We start from the raw sequence: 20,359 nt of genomic DNA, 5'->3' as shown, positions 1-20,359 counted from the left end.
ATAACTTGAAGAATTTCTGCCAAAGGCACCCTCGACAAAAAACGTGAGACTGAGAAATGCGGAAACTTTGTGGTATGTGGAATATGCCATTTGAAAGCTTCTGTGACAACTTAATTGATTGAAATGGCTAATAGCTTTCATGACCACTTGATAGCAGGGTTATGAATTCACTCAAGCCAGAAAGACAGAGGCCTACACAAAATGGTTGTGTCTATGGACACTAAATGTGTTTGCAACACAAACGTCAGAGGGTCGTCTTTGGTGACCATTAAAAGCAAGTTTGAGAACAATTTGGGATGTGACAAATGTAAAAAATTTTCCTTAATGTTTAAAAACATAGAAAGAAACATCGTTAAATCAATTACAAAATTCCACATCAATTTACAATACAGAATGGTTCGATTACGTATGTATGAACAACAAGGTCTGGGCGATGAAGTTATATCTACCACATCCCTTTACAGACATATTACTGTAGATGCGTTATGTCGATAGCGACAACTGATAACTTGACAGTTTAAAAAAGTGCCACATCAAGTCTGTACCTTTTCAGACAGTGCAGTCGTGGCCAAAAGTTTTGAGAATGACAAATATTACTTTCCACAAAGTTTGCTGCTTCAGTGTCTTTAGATATTTTTGTCAGATGTTACTATGGAATACTGAAGTATAATTACAAGCATTTCATAAGTGTCAAAGGCTTTTGACAATTACATTGATGCAAAGAGTCAATATTTGCAGTGTTGACCCTTTTTCAAGACCTCTGCAATCCACCCTGGCATGCTGTCAATTAACTTCTGGGCCACATCCTGACTGACGGCAGCCCATTCTTGCATAATCAGTGCTTGGAGTTTGTCAGGATTTGTGGGTTAAAAAAATAGATGTTTTGTTCCCCGAGCCACTTAGTTATCACTTTTGCCTTATGTCAAGGTGCTCCATCATGCTGGAAAAGGCATTGTTCGTCACCAAACTGTTCCTGGATGGTTGGGAGAAGTTGCTCTCTGAGGATGTGTTGGTGCCATTCTTTATTCATGGCTGTGTTCTTAGGCAAAATTGTGAGTGAGCCCACTCCCTTGATTGAGAAGCAACCCCATACATGAATGGTCTCAGGATGCTTTACTGTTGGCATGACACAGGACTGATGGTAGCTTTTTTTTCTGGATGCCCCAAAACAATCGGAAAGGGGATTCAGAGAAAATGACTTTACCCCAGTCCTCAGCAGTCCAATCCCTGTACCTTTTGCAGAATATCAGTCTGTCCCTGAGGTTTTTCCTGGAGAGAAGTGGCTTCTTTGCTGCCCTTCTTGACACCAGGCCAACCTCCAAAAGTCTTCTCACTGTGCGTGCAGATGCACTCACACCTGCCTGCTGCCATTCCCGAGCAAGCTCTATACTGGTGGTGACCCGATCCCACAGCTGAATCAACTTTAGGAGACGGCTATGGCGCTTGCTGGACTTTCTTGGGCGCCCTGAAGCCTTCTTCACAACAATTGAACCGCTCTCCTTGAAGTTCTTGTTGATCCGATAAAAGGTCGATTTTGACAGAGGTTGACAGAGGAAGAACAATGATTCCAAGCACCACCCTCCTTTTGAAGCTTCCAGTCTGTTATTCAAACTCAATCAGCCTGACAGAGTGATCTCCAGCCTTGTCCTCATCAACACTCACACCTGTGTTAATGAGAGAATCACTGACGATGTCAGCTGGTCCTTTAGCGGCAGGGCTGAAATGCAGTGGAAATGTTTTTTGGGGATTCAGTTCCTTTGCATGGCAAAGAGGGATTTTGCAATGAATTGCAATTCATCTGATCACTCTCCATAACATTCTGGAGTATATGCAAATTTCCATCATACAAGCTGATGCAGCAGACTTTGGGAAAATTAATATTTGTGTCATTCAAAACCTTTGGCCACGACTGTAGAATTCTGCTTCAGCGTAAAAATGTTGTATTTTTTCCCTGACAACAATAGACGCTGCTGTGTTATTTATGCAGTTTAATGGTATGGTAGCTAGATGTGTCTTATACTAAAATGTATTGGTAAGTCACGGTATTTAACAAACTTTAAAAGTACTTTTTTAGGAGTGAGTAGTCTGCGAGCATGCAGCAGGCGAGCCGGCTTCGCGCAGTAGCTCGAGATTATGATTGACAGTTCTGGTTGCCTAGTGATGGAAGCAGTAATTCCTTTAAAGACAAGTAAATGTCAGTTCATCTCACCAGAGAAGGTTTCGTGTGGGCATTTAAAAAAAAATACATAGGGTAGTCTACACTAACAGACAAACATGCTGCAGCGCTTTCAAGGGGCCACATTCCATTGTCTGAAAAGCGTAATCAAAACAGGCTACTGGTATTGTGATTTCATATGAGACAAAAAAACACAGTAGGCTACACCAGTTATAATGTTAACATGGCCATTTTGAAATACTGACTATGGTTTTCAATAATGTAAAATGTATAAAAAATATATTACAATAACCACCTAAGATATGCCAAATAAAATATCTCCAACTCGGGGCTCCAACTATGCATTTGGTTTGCGAACTTGTTAGCTAAGCAGCTAGCTTGCAAGATCAAGCTGTTTTTTTTACAGCAGAGAATCAAATCGCCTCCTGGATCAAGATCCCTGCTGCTTACAATTGTTTTGTGCGAAGATAATGTATTTTTACGGTCTATATTATGGTCTGGAAACAAATGGCCCCAAAAAAAAGCCGTAGGTGCCAGAAAAGGCAAGGATATTCTATTCGCAACAGACCGAAGTCTGCACACTGCTAGCCAAGAGACAGAGCAGGCAGGCCAGCATGTGAGAGAGGCAGGAGAAGGCAGGCCAGCACGAGAGAGAGAGGCAGGCATGAGAAGGCAGGCTGGCGGTCATATGTTAAAATAATCTATAAACACAGAAAACTTAACTGTTTTTCAGTTAAGGGTATATCTGTTTAACATTACTGGTCCCAACTTCGTTTAAACGTTTTAACTTTTAAACGTTCACACCCCTAAGGACAATACATCAATGTCACCAGAGGGCCTTCTCCACTGACTAGGCCTATGTGCACCACACAATAAACAGAAGAAGAAAAACATCATGAAGGTGTAGAAGGGTTGAAAAACCAGGAACCAAAAATTAGCAACAGGTCCAAAGGAGTGAGGGAGTACTAACAAACACTTTTCTTTCCCTTTTATGTTTAAAAATGTTTTGGGACAGTGTGCACTAATAATTACGACCAAGGCATTCTTCACTGTGTCTACTGACCACGTGCACCACCTCTGGGTAGATGGGCTCTGTGATGACGTTCCTGTTGTGGGTGATGTACTCCACCATCTCGCTGAGCGCTGCCCGTTTCACCTCCTTCCATTTCAGGTCGCTCAGAGGGTCCGACAGAAAGTCAAACAGGACGCAGCACTGACGCAGCTTCTGGACAAACAACTTTTCCTGCTCCGCCGGAGGGACATCTGGGAGGGGGGGGGGGGGGGAGAGAGGAGTCAGATTCATTATCCACACAAGGAAATTCATTTTCACTGCTTGACAAAATAACCAAAAACCCAGCCACTTAACTAGAGAATGAGTGAGTGATTGAAAAAAATACACAAAAAAATAGTCTCAGACACTGACGCTCCTGATTACAGAGCCTACTGAACGAATACAAATGTAAACACTTTCAATTCAGGCTCAGGGGCACAGAGCGTGGCAGCCATAAAATAAACATTAACATCCAAATATCTGCTCACTCTCCTTTCTGTGCATGAAGGCTCACTCAGGTAGATACACTACATGATCAAAAGTATGTGGAACATCCCATTACAAAATCTAGGGCATTAATGTGGAGTTATTGCAGCAAGGGGGGTGGGGGGGGGGTGGGGACTAACATTCCACTAGGGTTAACATTGGAAGCAAGTCCCAGCAGCATTCAGCCACAACAGCATTAGTGAGGTTGGCCACTGACGTTGGGCGAATAGGCCTGGCTCGCAGTCGGCGTTCCAATTCATCCCAAAGGTGTTCGATGGGGTTAAGGTCAGGGCTATGTGCAGGCCAGTCAAGTTCTTCCACAACTCAACAAACCCATTTCTGTATGGACCTCGCTTTGTGGAAGGGGGCATTGTCATGATGAAACCGTAAATGGGCTTCCCCAAACTGTTGCCACTAAGTTGATAGCACAGAATTGTCTAGAATGTAATTTTATGCTGTAGTGTTAAGGTTTCCCTTCACTGGAACCTAGCTCGAAGCATGAACAGCTCCAGACCCTTATTCCTCCACCAAACTTTAGTTTGCACTATGCATTCAGGCAGGTAGAGTTCTCCCAGATTCGTCCGTCGGACTGCCAGATGGTGAAATGTGACTCATCACTCCAGAGAACACGCATATCCACTGCGCCACAGTCCAATGGCAGCGAGCTTTACACCACTCCAGCCAACAGTTGGCATGGTGATCTTAGGCTTGTGTGCGGCTGCTCGGACATGGAAACCCATTTCATGAAGCTCCCCACGACCAATTCTGATAACATTGTTTCCAGGGGCAGTTTAAACTCAGTAAGTGTTACAACCAAGGACAGATTTTTTTTGCGCTACAGCACTTGGCGGTCCTGTTCTGTGAGCTCGTGTGGTCTACCACTTCACGACTGAGTCGTTGTTGCTCCCAGACCTTTCCACTTCACAATAACAGCACTTACTCACTAGCAGGGCAGACATTTGACAAACTGACTTGTTGGAAAAGGTGACATCCTATGACTGTGCCACATTGAAAGTCACAGCTATTCAGTAAGGCCATTCTACTGCCAATGTCTATGGAGAATGCATGGCGGTGTGCTTGATTTTAAACACCTATCAGCAAAAGGTATGGCTGAAATAGCCAAATCCACTCATTTAAAGGGGTGTCCACATACTTTTGTATATAGTGTAGCTAGCGAGCTCATCACGCATCATTGCCGTGTGCACTGTGCATGCGATGACTGACCACAACCTGACAGAAATCAATATTGAGAAGCAGCCAGCTTCATACACTAGGCCTACATGACCATTCCAATCTGAAGAGAAAACAAATGCAGTCTAACAAAGCTCTCTGACGGTGCATTCTGGTAAACCACTCAGAATGTGTACCTAACACAGGTTAAAATAAACAAACGCTATTAGGTTTAAAAATTATTTATAAATGAGTGCCTTGAATTTTTTTGTTGCAAGTTTGTCATTTTGATCTTGGTTGAACTGACCTACTACCACTACCTGCACACTAGGTCACCACTGAAGCAGGAGAGAGAAAGGACTTTGGATCAGGGGCCATATACACAAAGCATCTTTGACAAAGATGGTGGTATATACTGATACTGGAGATACTGGAGTCACCGCTCTTACAATGGGTTAAATGTTCCCAAAGACCAAAGGCAGGCGGGAACATTCTGGCCAATGAGAAGGCAGAAACTCAGATATAAAATTGTTTCTCAAAGATGGAGGAAAAACTATGCTCGCATGATGGGTACCCTAACCATGGCTGGTTAGCTGAGACTTAAACATTCATTTTGGTTCCCAGAACTAAAACCTTGGCTTTAGCTCAGCGAGATATTGCTGTCTTGAGTTCAATACCTTACCTGGTCAGGTACATTGGTGCTAAGGATGGCATCTATACAGACATGCTGGATTTAAGCCCTTATAAATCATTTCTGATAGGTTAATTTGTACAATGAGGGTTTTATCTATTTTAACAAACCTTTATTTATTTTTTTACTTTTGTATTGTATATTGCTTTTTATATAAGCCCTTGGGCTTCCAACCACATCCACTTCATTATCAATTGTTTTTGGTGGGGGTGGGTATTTTCTTAAAACTGCATTGTTGGTTAAGGGCTTGCAAGTAAGCATTTCACCTGTTGTAGTCAGCGCATGTGAGAAAATGTGATTTGTATTTTTTTAATCTTTGTTGTTTATCACTTGTTTTCTTTGGTGCAAATAAATTATATGTTAAACCTACAAAACCAATGAGCCCGACACTGAGAAGGACAACCTCCACCAGTATCATCCCACCAAACACACAACCTTATGAGTGAAACACTGCCTGGCTCTCAGACTTTTAGTTGCCACAGCATGACCAAGAGTGTGTCCCAAACAGAACCCTATTCCCTATGTAGTGTACTACTTTGACCATATGTCATTTGGGACAAAGCACCAGAGAGAATCCTACAGAAAAGGTTGAGGAAACAGGGACGAGGAGGGCTGTATATCATATAGCACAGCAAATCATAGCTCAGCAAAATTCACCAAACCTGCTGATTGTCCAAACTAGACAATTCTATATAGGCCTAAACCTGGGTGTTTTTTTTAAAGTAAAAAGAAACTACCTGATTTGGCAGCCCAGTGCTAACACGACCCCTCTTCTTCATTATCCCCTGTTGCATAACACTGCTCCTGCTGTGGAACATGCCTGTGTCAGGAGTGTTCAGACACGTTGTTGCTCTAACATGCGTGTCCCATTATCCACTCCTCCATGCCTACCCTACCCCAGTCCCATTACACAACAGCCCTAGGGTTTCCCATCATGCCTAAAATATTAAAGGGACGTGTACCCCACACACACACACACCTGACACAGTGTATGTGTGCATGGGCTCATGCCCTTATTGCCTCCACAGACATTTACAAGTTAAGAGAAAGCATCTGAACATTCGCTATGGGTGTAAAACAGGGCACAGATCTAGGATCAGCTTCATCATAAATCCCAGTGAACACAAGCATATCTGAAGGGTTGATGCACAGACCCGGACTCAGCCAAGGCAAAACGGTTAGGGCAATTGTGTCAAGAAGGGCCTACTTAATGCTTTAGGACAAGCTGAAAGTGTGAACTGCTTTGCCTAAACCAACTGCTTTGAATGTTTGCACCATTTTTATGCAAAATAATAGCATGAATGCATTTCTCATAACTAGGCCTAGTAACACCAGTGTTTCCCATAGGATTGTTTTCAGCAGGGTGCTACTAGCGCTAACGTAATGACATGCTAGCTGTTGCCATAGACTTCCAGTCAATGAGCCAATGACTATCCATTTAAGTGTATCTCGCCAGAAATAGACAGTATTCCAAACATTAAGAACATCTTCCTAATATTGGAGTTGCACACCCCCTTTTGCCCTCAAAACAGCCTCAATTCACCAGGGCATGTACTCAACAAGGTGTCGAAAGCGTTCCACATAGCCCATTCAAAGGCACTGACCGAAGAGGGGACATTATCTTCCAGCTGATGGCAAAACTCGAGTTGCACCGCATTATTTATGTCTCATGCACAAATTCATGTTATTACTCCTATGAACAAAGGAAGTGAAATTTAACAATATTGAAAAAGACCAAAGCCAATAATAATAATAAATAATAATAAATAATAATAATAGCATAAGCCTATCGATACACATTCCTACTCATTCATTGCAGCGGCAGAGCTGGTTGAAGTAGGGAGAACAAGCTTTTTATGGATTATATAAAGTGTGAAAGTAAATCACCCAAAAACAGCAGCTCTTTATTGTATTCATTGACGGTCTCTAGTTAAGGTTAGAAAAGTTTTGAAATTTCATAGTATTCAGTGCGCTCAAGGAATCTTTATTTTACAGGTTACTGTATGATAATCTGAGACATCCGATAGGCCTAGCGCTGGCCAATAGGTGCACTTGCTTGCTCCCCATGCCCGCCGGGAAGGCAGAGTCTGCTCCTTTAGATGCATGAAACGATTTTAAAAAATGGGAACACTATCAGCGCAGGGCAGCTGAATCCGGTGCACCACCCCCCGTTAAAAAAAAGGAAATCGAGGTTTTATTGTTTGGCTATAGACTGGTTGGTGACCACTTACCTACACTGATTGAAGTGGATTTAACAAGTGCCATCAATAAGGGATCATAGCTTTCCCCTGGATTCTCCTGGTCAGTCTATCATGGAAAGAGCAGATGTCCTTAATGTTTTGAATACAGTATATTTTGAAGTGATGCCAACAAATTTACCAGCCGAGGGCCAACGCTGCTAAATGAAGAGTGGAAACACTGAACACAAGTCTACACCTCTAAGCCAAAATGGTAGTGACACTCCTACAGTGTCTCAGCAGACTACTCACAACAACAGTGCCAGAGGCCATTAGCTTTTATGGAAATTTGAACGACAGCTGATGCATAATACATCGCCAGAAAAAATGTCATGACAACAATATGCTGCAGCAGGTCACAGGTGTCTTGGCAAAATCTATGTGCATAATAATACGAGACTGTGGCCATGGGGACAATACAGTACAGTTTCCATAAAAATGCCCTTGTTTTGCAATCAGGAAACCGTAGTTTCTTCACTATTAGTAAAAACAGAACACCAAACAATGTATATTCAATGACTAGTGTCTGCTACTGTTGTACTAATTTGGTCCTTAAAGCTACTGCTTAACACTGAAGACGTATGAAACAGTGTTCCTTCAGTAGTGGTTGCACATGTCTGTTTTAAAGCTACACATTTTGCCATGGGGCAGAGAGAACATTTGACCTTTTTAAAGCCATTTTCCTGCAATTTTACATATTTTGCCATGGCTTATGCTGTGTTCTTATTCGGAGTGACTCAAACATAGCTGATTGTTTATAAAAACATTTAAAAATAATGGTTGTTAGTTCTCAAGATGATTCCATTTAAAAATATGTAGCCCCATTATATAAAGTATGTAGAACAGATATCTGGTTATAGTTTACACTGAAAACATTTTACCATCCCAAAAATGATTTTTAAAAATAGTGATATTTTCGGGAGCGGCAACAACTAAATGAATATAGGGAAAACACATCCATCTCCACTGCGAGGGACAGGAGTATAGCAAAAGGGCTCTGGGTGACAGCAAACACAAACGACTGTGACCTCACATCCTTTGACATCAGCAGTCTTGGTGGGGGATGGTAGAGGCAGAAGGCAGTAAAACTAGCCCCCTTCCCCTCCCTTTCTCCCACACTGAGCTATGCAATGCCCTAGCAAAAACCTTCCTTTATTGCCTACGACAAAAACAATCTTCACTTGCTCCAAACACTCCCCAGGTGCCCAGACAGTAGATAAGACACCCTTCCCTGCCGCCTCCTAGTAAAGGCTTTAGTCTCAAACCATTTATATCTGCAAAGCACATTAAAACAGCTACAGATGGTAAATGGCAACATTTTTGCCCACCTCCCCTAGCGTGCACACACGCACACACACACACACACACACACACACGAGAGAACCAGATAAGACATTGCTCACCTCTGAAATGCATGAGGGCCACGGGCTGAAAAGGCCCATTTGAGCTCGGTGCATCCAGAACCATCACGCTGGCAGCACTAGTGCCTGTCAACATCTAAGGGCTGGGGGAGAGGAGAGGGTAGCACAGGCTAAGGCGAGGAGCCAGCCTCCATTTTAACACCAAACACTCTGAGCAGAAAATGAAACTCTGCTGCAGTTGGAGGGAACAGGCTAGTTTGTGATGTCACTATACGGAGTCTGATTGGCCAACCTGGGTCACATGGGGCAGGCTGTCAGAATGCATAAGCATGAGGCAGGTCGAGGGGATTTGCTGGTGGGCTGGGGAAGAGGCGGGACCTTTGCTGTGATTGGAGCAGACCCAGGAGGTCTGGCTAACAACCTCAGTGGGAAAGATGACTGAAGCTCTGAAAACCTTACCCCTCATCTCTTTTCCTTCGCTGTCTCACACAAACATCTACCCTGCCCCCGCACCCATTACAATAAATGGAATTCCCATCAGAAAGAGCAATGTAAATAAAGCAAGACTTTCAGACAAAGTAGCCCCCTATAAACAAAAAAGTAAGCAAACAAACAGTGTAGGGTCGGTCTAAAAGGCTACACATTATCACCCGCCTTATCTTGGCTCTAGGAAAAGCACAGACAGTCCATTGATACTTTATACAAAGTACAGTAGGTCAGATCTATACACACCTATTGTTAGGCTGCATCTTATATCTGGCTCACAACAATAAGAGGATACATAATGACACAGTGATTGATGAAAGACATGAAAAATAGCAAAACACTTGGAGGCATTGACTATCATTCAGTAAAAGCGGAGGTCCCGTGTGGGTGCGTGCACATACAGATGGCCCAGGTGTAAGAAACAGGAAGCCACAGTTATAACACAGGAAGCTAGTGAGCAAATGTTCTGCCTCAGCTGCTCTCAGAGTGAGCAGTTACATCACTAACACCAGCACAACAGGCAGACACACGGCGCGCACACAACGACTATGGCTCACATTCTTCTCTTGCTCTTAGTCGTGTATGCATGTCAGACCTTTCTGCTTGATAAGACAATGACAGGAGCGTAGACTGACTAACCATGTTCGTTGTAAAGAGCAGGGACACATAGGATTGCCTACCTGTCACCAGCCAAGAGTAATTAGCACCTCTGAAGAGTGTCAGTAGTCAAGCTCTTTAGTACACACCGCAAAGACCATGAAGTTGGCAGTCAAGGCCTTGGTGGCAGTAGCATTGTTTGGCAATGCATGTCCGTTTGCATTGCTTAGTGTTAACTTCTCTAGGATAGGGGGCAGCATTTGGACTTTTGGATGAAAAGCATGCCCAATTTCAACTGCCTGCTAGTCATCCCCAGAAGATAAGCTATGCATATTATTAGTAGATTTGGATAGAAAACACTAAAGTTTCTAAAACCGTTTGAATCATGTCTGCGAGTATAACAGAACTTATGTAGCAGGCGAAACCCCGAGGACAAACCATTCAGATTTTTTTTTTTTAGGTCTTTTCAATGAGGTTTTATTGGGAATCCAGATTTCTAAAATACTTGCTTGCAGTTCCTATCGCTTCCACTGGAGGTCACCATTCTTTAAAAATTGGTTGAGGTTATTCCTTTGTGGAATGAAGAAGTACGGTAGAGGCGTATGACTAGAAAGCATGCTTGAGTTTGTTTTCTTCCTGTATTGAACACAGATCATCCAGTCTTCAATTTTATCAATTATTTACTTAAAAAAAATACCCAAAGTTGTATTACAAAAGTAGTTTGAGATGTTTACAGGTAACTTCTGAGATATTTTGCCGTCACTTTGCGCAAGTTGGAACCGGTGTTTTTCTGGATCAAACACGTCAAATAAATGGACATTTTGGATATAAATGGACGGAATTAAATCGAACAAAAGGACAATTTGTGAAGTTTATTGGACATATTGGAGTGCCAACAGAAGAAGCTCGTCAAAGGCATGATTAATATTTAAATTTCTGCGGTTTGTGTCGCGCCTGCAGGGTTGAAATGTTCTCTTTTGTTTACTATGGTGCCATCCTCAGATAATCTGACATGTTGGCTGGATCCACAACACGTGTGGCTTTAAGTTGGTATGCTACATGTGTGATTTCATGAAAGTTAGGAATTTGTCACTCTGCATTTTCTCTGGCTTTTGGCCAAATGGGACACTACAGTCCCACATATCCTAGAGAGGTTAAGGTCTAGATTCCAATGTTAGTTAGCTAGCTAGATGTGCCAATGTTGCTATTTTGTAGAAAGTCCTTTTTGTAAGAGATGGCCACAGCTAGAAAAATATCAAATGACGAACAATGTAATTCACTCTCCATAATCCCATACTGCCACTGCCAGCCCATAGCGACATTTTTAGCTAGCGCTAGCATATTTGCTAGCTAGCACAACATAGCTATTGAGCTAAGGACACTGTAATAACAGGCATTGTGATTGAATTATAATGGAAATACTAACTACAGTGGTTAGCTAGCTAGGAAGAAGAATTTCAAATTTTCAAATCAAATTTTATTAGTCACATGCTGTAAGGTTGTAACAGGTGTAAACCGTACAATGAAATGCTTACTTACGAGCCCCTAACCAACAATGCAGTTAAAAAAATATTGATAAGGATAAGAAATAAAAGTACAAAGTAAAAGAGCAGCAGGAAAATAACAATAGCGGGACTATGATTCACTGAACAATATTTTTAAAGTACTAAAGTACTTTAAGAAAGTTTTCGTTTCAGTCTCATCCATCTCCACTAATCGAAGCAAATTGTATGGATTTTTTTCCTATTAACAATGTCAAATTAACATCTGTACAGAAAGACAGATGAAGGCCACATTACAGAAGAGGAACTTCTTGATGCAATTAAAGCCTTTAAGTCCGGGGAAAACTCCAGGGATGGATGGCATACCAGTGGAAGTATACCAAACAAAGTTTGATATATTCAGAGGATGAGAGCATGTTTTAATCACTACATAAACGGTGGATTATCAGACCTTTTTGCTTGTCTGATATTATTACTGAAACAGGATCCAAGTGGTATATAAACTCAGCACAAAAACAATAACCCTTTTTACAAGACCCTGTCTTTCAAAGATAATTAATAAAAAGTCAAATAACTTCACAGTTCATTGTAAAGGGTTTAAACACTGTTTCCCATGCTTGTTCAATGAACCATAAACAATTAATGAACATGCACCTGTGGAACGGTCGTTAAGACACTAACAGCTTACGGTCGTTAAGACACTAACAGCTTACAGACGTTAGGCAATTAAGGTCACAGTTTTGAAAACTTAGGATACTAAAGAGGCCTTTCTACTGACTCTGAAAACACCAAAAGAAAGATGCCCAGGGTCCCTGCTCATCTGTGTGAACGTGCCTTAGGCATGCTGCAAGGAGGCATGAGGACTGCAATGTTGCCAGGGCAATAACTTGCAATGTCCGTAATGTGAGACGCCTAAGACAGCACTACATGGAGACAGGACGGACAGCTGATCGTCCTCGCAGTGGCAGACCACATGTAACACCTGCACAACAGCTGCCCGAGTTACACCAGGAACGCACAATCCCTCCATCAGTGCTCAGACTGTCCACAATAGGCTGAGAGAGGCTGGACTGAGGGCTTGTTGGCCTGTTGTAAGGCAGGTCCTCATCAGACATCACTGGCAACAACGTCGCCTATGGGCACAAACCCACCGTTGCTGGACCAGACAGGACTAGCAAAAAATGCACTTCACCGGCGAGTCGCAGTTTTGTCTCACCAGGGGTGATGGTCGGATTCGTGTTTATCGTCAAAGGAATGAGCGTTATATCGAGGCCTGTACTCTGGAGCAGGATCGATTTGGAGGTGGAGGGTCCGTCATGGTCTGGGGTGATGTGTCACAGCATCATCGGACTAAGCATGTTGTCATTGCAGGCAATCTCAACGCTGTCCTCCCTCATGTGGTACCCTTCCTGCAGGCTCATCCTGACATGACCCTCCAGCATGACAATGCCACCAGCCATACTGCTCATTCTGTGCATGATTTACTGCAAGACAGGAATGTCAGTGTTCTGCCATGGCCAGCGAAGAGCCCGGATCTCAACCCCATTGAGCACGCCGGGACCTATTGGATTGCAGGGTGAGGGCTAGGGCCATTCCCCCCAGAAGTGTCTGGGAACTTGCAGGTGCCTTGGTGGAAGATTGGGGTAACATTTCACAGTAAGAACTGGCATATCTGGTGCAGTCCATGAGGAGGAGATGCACTGCAGTACTTAATACAGTTGGTGGCAACACCTGATATTGACTGTTACTTATGATTTTGACCCCCTCTTTGTTATTCCATTTCTGTTAGTCACGTCTGTGGAACATGTTCGGTTTATGTCGGTTGTTGAATCTTATGTTCATACAAATATTTACACGTGGAGTTTGCTGAAAATAAATGCAGTTGACAGTGTGAGGTAATTTCTTTTTTTGCTGAGTTATATAAGATCCAGTCCATTTAAAAAAAAAAAACTTACACTTCAGTGTTGCGATACAAAAATTCTAGCCAAATGCTTGGCTCATAAATTTAAAAAGGTTGTTAGATATTATTAATCCTAATCAGACATGTCTTTTTTTTTTTTTTTCTCCACCAGGTAGGCTAGTTGAGAACAAGTTCTCATTTGTAACTTCGACCTGGCCAAGATAAAGCATAACAGTGTGAACAGACAACAGAGTTAAACATGAAGTAAACAATAAACAAGTCAATAACATCGTAGAGGGGGGGAAAAAATCTATATGCACTGCTAAAAAATAATAAAGGGAACACTAAAATAACATCCTAGATCTGAATGAAATATTCTTATTAAATACTTTTCTTTACATAGTTGAATGTGCTGACAAATCACACAAATTATCAATGGAAATCAAATGTATCAACCCATGGAGGTCTGGATTTGGAGTCACACTCAAAATTAAAGTGGAAAACCACACTACAGGCTGATCCAACTTTGATGTAATGTCCTTAAAACAAGTCAATGAGGCTCAGTAGTGTGTGTGGCCTCCACGTGCCTGTATAACCTCCCTACAACGCCTGGGCATGCTCCTGATGAGGTGGCGGATCTGGGGATCTCCTCCCAGACCTGGACTAAAGCATCCGCCAACTCCTGGACAGTCTGTGGTGCAACGTGGCGCTGGTGGATGGAGCGAGACATGATGTCCCAGATGTGCTCAATTGGATTCAGGTCTGGGGAACGGGTGGGCCAGTCCATAGCATCAACGCCTTCCTCTTGCAGCAACTGCTGACACACTCCAGCCACATGAGGTCTAGCATTGTCTTGCATTAGGAGGAACCCAGGGCCAACCGCACCAGCATATGGCCTCACAAATTTGTCCGAGGTTGGAGTAGCCAGGAGAAAGGCATGGCCAGCCGTTGAGAAATGCTTGAAGTTTTCGATTATCACGGATTTATCAGTGATGACCGTGTTACCTAGCCTCAGCTGGGAGGAGGTGCTCTTGTTCTCCATGGAGTTTACAGTGCCCCAGAACCTTTGGAGTTAGAGCTACAGGATGCAAATTTCTGCTTGAAAAAGCTGGCCTTTGCTTTCCTGACTAACTCTGTGTATTGGTTCATGACTTCCCTGAACAGTTGCATATCGCGGGAACTATTCGATGCTATTGCAGTCTGCCACAGGATGTTTTTGTGCTGGTCGAGGGCAGTCAGGTCTGGAGTGAACCAAGGGCTATATCTGTTCTTAGTTCTGCATTTTTTGAACGGGGCATGCTTGTCTAAGATGGTGAGGAAGTTACTTTTAAAGAATGACCAGACATCCTCAACTGACGGGATGAGGTCAATATCCTTCCAGGATTCCCGGGCCAGGTTGATAAGAAAGGCCTGCTCGCAGAAGTGTTTTAGGGAGCGTTTGACAGTGATGAGGGGTGGTCGTTTGACCGCGGACCCATAGCAGATACAGGCAATGAGGCAGTGATCGCTGAGATCCTGATTGAAGACAGCAGAAGTGTATTTGGAGGGCAAGTTGGTCAGGATAATGTCTATGAGGGTGCCCATGTTTACGGATTTAGGGTTGTACCTGGTGGGTTCCTTGATGATTTGTGTGAGATTGAGGGCATCTAGCTTAGATTGTAGGACTGCCGGGTGTTAAGCATATCCCAGTTTAGGTCACATAACAGAACAAACTCTGAAGCTAGATGGGGGGGCGATCGGTAGCAGGCGGCAACAGTGAGAGACTTATTTCTGGAGAGATTAATTTTTTTAATTAGAATATCGAACTGTTTGGGTATGGACCTGGAAAGTATGACATTACTATGCAGGCTCTCTCTGCAGTAGACTGCAACTCCTCCCCCTTTGGCAGTTCTATCTTGACGGAAAATGTTATAGTTGGGTATGGAAATCTCCAAATTTTTGGTGGCCTTCCTAAGCCAGGATTCAGACACGGCAAGGATCAGAGTGTGCTAAAGCAGTGAGTAAAAAACTTAGGGAGGCAGCTTCTGATGTTGACATGCATGAAACCAAGGCTTTTTCGATCACAGAAGTCAACAAATGAGGGTGCCTGGGGACATGCAGGGCCTGGGTTTACCTCCACGTCACCCGCGGAACAGAGAAGGAGTAGGATGAGGGTGCGGCTTAAGGCTATCAAAACTGGTCGCCTAGAGTGTTGGGGACAGGAAATAAAAGGAGCAGATTTATGGGCGTGGTAGAATATATTCAGTGCAGACAGGGGTATGGTGGGGTGCGGGTACAGCGGAGGTAAGCCAAGGCACCGGGTGATGATAAGAGAGGTTGTATCTCTGGACATGCTGGTTATAATGGGTGAGGTCACCGCATGTGTGGGAAATGGGACAAAGGAGGTATCAGAGGTTTGAGGAGTGGAACTAGGGGCTCCATTGTAAACTAAAACAATGATAACTAACCTGAACAACAGTTTACATTGACGATACATTGGAGATAATACAAGACATGTACTGGAAACAATAGAATACTATGACATATCTGGGAAAAAAGGCCTGGGTTTCATAGCTGATTTTGAAAAGGCTTTTGATAAAGACTTGAGTTTATATATAAAATGCCTAGAATATATCAATTTTGTAGAATCTCTTAAAATGGGTTTAAGTATAGTAACCCTATGTAAGAAAAATAGTAAATAATGGCTACATCTCAGTAAGTTTTAAACTGTCAAGAGGAGAAAAACAAGGTTGTCCACTATCGGCATATCTATTTATTATTGCCATCGAAATGTTAGCTGTTAAAATTAGATACAACAATAACATTAAGGGATTAGAAATCCATGGCTTAAAAACAAAGGTTTCATTGTATGCTGATGATTCATGTTTCTATTAAAACCACAATTAGAATCCCTCCACAGCCTCAGAGGATCTAGATACTTTTGCTAACCTCTCAGGATTTAACCAAATTATGGTAAATGTATTACATTATGTATTGGATCACAAAAAAGTTTACATTACTGTGTAGTTGCCCAATAAAATGTTCTGACGGGGATGTTGACATACTCAGTATACTTATCATGATAGAAATTCTCACTCCAGTACATTTTTATTGAAAGTTAACAAAAATAGATAAGATCTTGCCATCAAGGGGGGGAGGGGGAGAAATCCCCCTGATTAACTCTAGTCATATCACAGTTGACCTATTTGCTTATGGTTTTGCCTACACCTAGTGACCCACTTTTTAAATTTTATGAACAAAAAAACTATTCAATTTATTTTGGAATGACAAGCCAGACAAAATTAAAAGGGCCTATTAACATAACAAATATGAATTCAGAGGGCAGAAATTATTAAATACTAAAGCATTAGACCTCACAAAATGCATCAGTCATACAAAAGTTACTCAAATCCGAAATGGTTCTCTAGTAAATTACTAAGAATGTCTCACCCCATGTGCAAAGAAAGGCCTTTTTTCCCCTTTATTCAGATTACACCTTCGGTTATTTGAAAACTATATCTCCAAAATATCATTATTTTTTTTAAACAAGGGGGGTAGAAGCTGTTTAGAAGCCTCTTGTACCTAGACTTGGCGCTCCAGTACTGCTTGCCGTGCGGTAGTAGAGAGAACAGTCTATGACTAGGGTGGCTGGAGTCTGACAATTTCTCCGCCTGGTGTAGAGGTCCTGGATGGCAGGCAGCTTAGCCCCAGTGATGTACTGGGCTGTACTCACTACCCTCTGTAGTGCCTTGCGGTCGGAGGCCAAGCAGTTGCCATACCGGGCAGTGATGCAACCAGTCAGGATGCTCTCGATGGTGCAGCAGTAGAACCTTTTGAGGATCTGAGAACCCATGCCAAATATTTTCAGTCTCCTGAGGGGGAACAGGTTTTGTCGTGCCCTCTTCACGACTGTCTTGGTGTGCTTGGATCATGTTAGTTTATTGGTGATGTAGACGCCAAGGAACTTGAAACTCTCAACCTGCTCTACTACAGCTCGGTCGATGAGAATGGGGGCGTGCTCGGTTCTCTTTCCTGTAGTCCACCATCATCTACTTTGTATTTACTGTTGTGTCTATTGCGTCTGTGCACTTAACCCGCTACCATCCCATAACTTACAATGCACATGAAGTGTGACTGGCTCATGACATTTAACCGATATATGGAGAAAATTCCAAACTCCGGTCCCCACGTGGGGGTTTGTGCTCTCGGATTGGGGAAAGGGGGATACCTAGTCAGTTGTACAACAATGCATTCAACTGAAATGGGTCTTCATTTAACCCAACAACTCTGAATCAGAGAGGTGCAGGGGGCTGCCATAATCGACATCCAAGTCTTCGGCGCTCGGGGAAGAGTGGGTTAACTTTGTTTGTAGCAGGTCGAACTGAACGTGACCAGTCAGGTTAGCTGCTGCGTGTTTTCGATCTGGATGTTCTGTGTCCAGGGTCACTATAGGAAGGTATGAGTAAGTATTAATGTTGCTATAGATACAGACTGAACCAACAGTCTTTACATTAGAGGTGAAGGAGGCTGCGTGTCTGTTGGCAAAGTAGCACATGGGGAGAGAGCTAATGTCACTGTGCGCCACACTGAATACTCTGCAAGAAGGTTAAAGGAAGAAGCCTCTCTTGTAAGTTAACTAGTACCATTGGCAGTATTCAAGAGAAGAATAGTTGGTAAATGTATCGTTACCAGTAGAACTAATTACAATTAGAAAATACTGATAACAGGTAATTCAGTTTAGTTATATAGGAATTCCTGGTTTGTGTGTGGTGGCGCTGATATTTGACAGTCTCAGCCACTTACATAGGTTTACAGTACGTGAACTAAAGATTGCAGGCCTGCATAAGACTAGAGCAAAGCAACTGGTGAAGTAATGCTCTGTTTTAGCGGTTATGGGCAGCCTAGCTGTGTGGAGAAGGCAAGCTTTTTGTATACAAGAGCTTTGAAATGTGTGAATCATGAATGTAATTTCTGGATTCAAGTATTTAAAAAGTGTGTGTGGTGTGTAGGGATGGACATAAAGTACAAAATACAACTACAAAATACCCTAAAGACCAATGTTTCAATTAAAATACATGTACTTTAAAATATATTTGGAAGTAGCCGAGCTAAAAGCAACAACATTGTCAGTAACCGTTAAAAGAAACTTCTATGACTGTGATTAATTGTTTATCCAGCTTAGTTGAATGCACTCTCACTCTGAATAAGAGCATCTTTTAAATGACCAAAATGTAAATATGCAAAACTGAACTGCAAAGCACACTGGGTATTTCCATTGACCTCGTTTCAGGGCGGAGATCAGAGTAAGTCAACATGTTATGCAATTGTTCATTTTTAAATTACATATAGTTAATTTATCAGATGCTCATATCACACCATAGTGCCATCAGACTTGATGTAGGGTGAAATAGGGACACAAAATGTTGAACTGCTATAAAGAAATGGTATAGTGAACTATTTTGAAAATACAAATTACAGCTTTCAAAAGTATCTGTTATAAAATACACTGGAGTGTAGTTCAATACATCATACAAAATCCTCAGAAGTCATTAAAATACATGCAACAGAAACACCGGCCATCTCTGTGTGTTGTCTTGTTCTTCTATCCTCGTGTCGACCTGAAATACCCAAAAGTCCCCACAAGGATAGTAAAACAAGAAATTCTCCCTTGTTAGGACATTTCCCATGTCCACACAAGGACAAAGGCTATTTTAAGCTTAGGGGTTAGGTTAGGGTTTGGCGTTAGAAGTTAACGTTAGGTAAAATTGGATTTTGAATGTAAATACATTTTAGGTCCCCACAATAATTAAAACAAACAAGTGTGTGTGTGTGAGAGATAAAGAGCTGTTTCTGGCCTGCTTAGTCATGGGGCATTCTCTTGTCTGAAGAGCTGTTGTTCTTCTGATAGACTGCACGCACTCACTCATTGGTTATCCTCCAAACTCTCATTTGGCACAGGCCACCGGGCTCCAGCCATTTATATAAACTCTCCCACTAGCCTCTGCAGAACAACTGGACTAAACTTGTGACACGTCGGGCTAGTCTGGCTATAACAACAAGGTCTGTATTGTAGCGATTTCAAAGATGTGTCAATGGAAGTAATTGAATAATTATTTTATGAGTCTGCTGACACTTCAACACCACATTCTATTGACCTCAAGCTACTACTGAAGCCATATGTCATCCAGCCAATGACTTGAGTTCACAGTCACACAGAGTGAAGTTCCTCCGCTCTGAAACAGTTCCTCCAGACAACAGTTCCCAACAGAGAGCGAGAGAAACTGTATCCCTCCCAAGACAGCTCCTCTGTCACGGGATCTCAAACAAAAACACCAGCTGCTGTTCGTTCCTTTCTTCACCACCTTTTGGCAAACCATTGCAGTGGTGGGAGAGTTGAGAGCCAAGTGGGGGGTTCACTAAAAACAGACACTCGCCTGAAACACTGTGGTGTTGTTTTTAACCCAATGTAGCAAGTTGCTCATGCTTATCAAACTGTGGAAAAGGTCAACATTATCCTGAAACAACTTTTTTTGGGGGGGCATTACCACCACGTGAACAGGATGCAGACTGCATATTCCACTCAGCATTAATGTGAGGTGGTATCAGGCTGCATCTTCCCCTGCCTGGTCAGTCTGCTGTCAAAAAGAAGCACCTACTAAAACTCTGTGGAACACAAAATAAACAACCCCTAAAGTTCATTGTAGTTGTCGGAAATCAACTCTT

The 20,359-nt window shown here is 42.5% G+C and overlaps 1 protein-coding gene across 3 annotated transcripts in view; it reads right to left on the bottom strand.

Annotated features, from left to right (window-relative positions):
* Positions 1-20,359, bottom strand: part of ppp2r5cb (protein phosphatase 2, regulatory subunit B', gamma b) — a 40,466-nt gene that overhangs the window by 16,121 nt on the left and 3,986 nt on the right. For 2 of the 3 annotated variants that reach the window (XM_021600920.3, XM_021600919.3), the window contains exon 4: positions 3,240-3,439. In XM_021600920.3, coding sequence (XP_021456595.2) covers positions 3,240-3,439 — 200 coding nt within the window. Of the gene's footprint in view, positions 1-3,239; positions 3,440-9,214; positions 9,450-20,359 lie in introns of those variants that run through there. The other variant, XM_021600921.3, reaches the window with a different exon arrangement.

The sequence above is a fragment of the Oncorhynchus mykiss genome, chromosome 4, assembly GCF_057628025.1.
Source record: "Oncorhynchus mykiss isolate SJ-2025 chromosome 4, ASM5762802v1, whole genome shotgun sequence".
In the NCBI taxonomy this organism is placed as follows: domain Eukaryota; kingdom Metazoa; phylum Chordata; class Actinopteri; order Salmoniformes; family Salmonidae; genus Oncorhynchus; species Oncorhynchus mykiss.
Note: the sequence above shows the minus strand (reverse complement) of the source record. Positions and strands in the feature narration are given on the sequence as shown.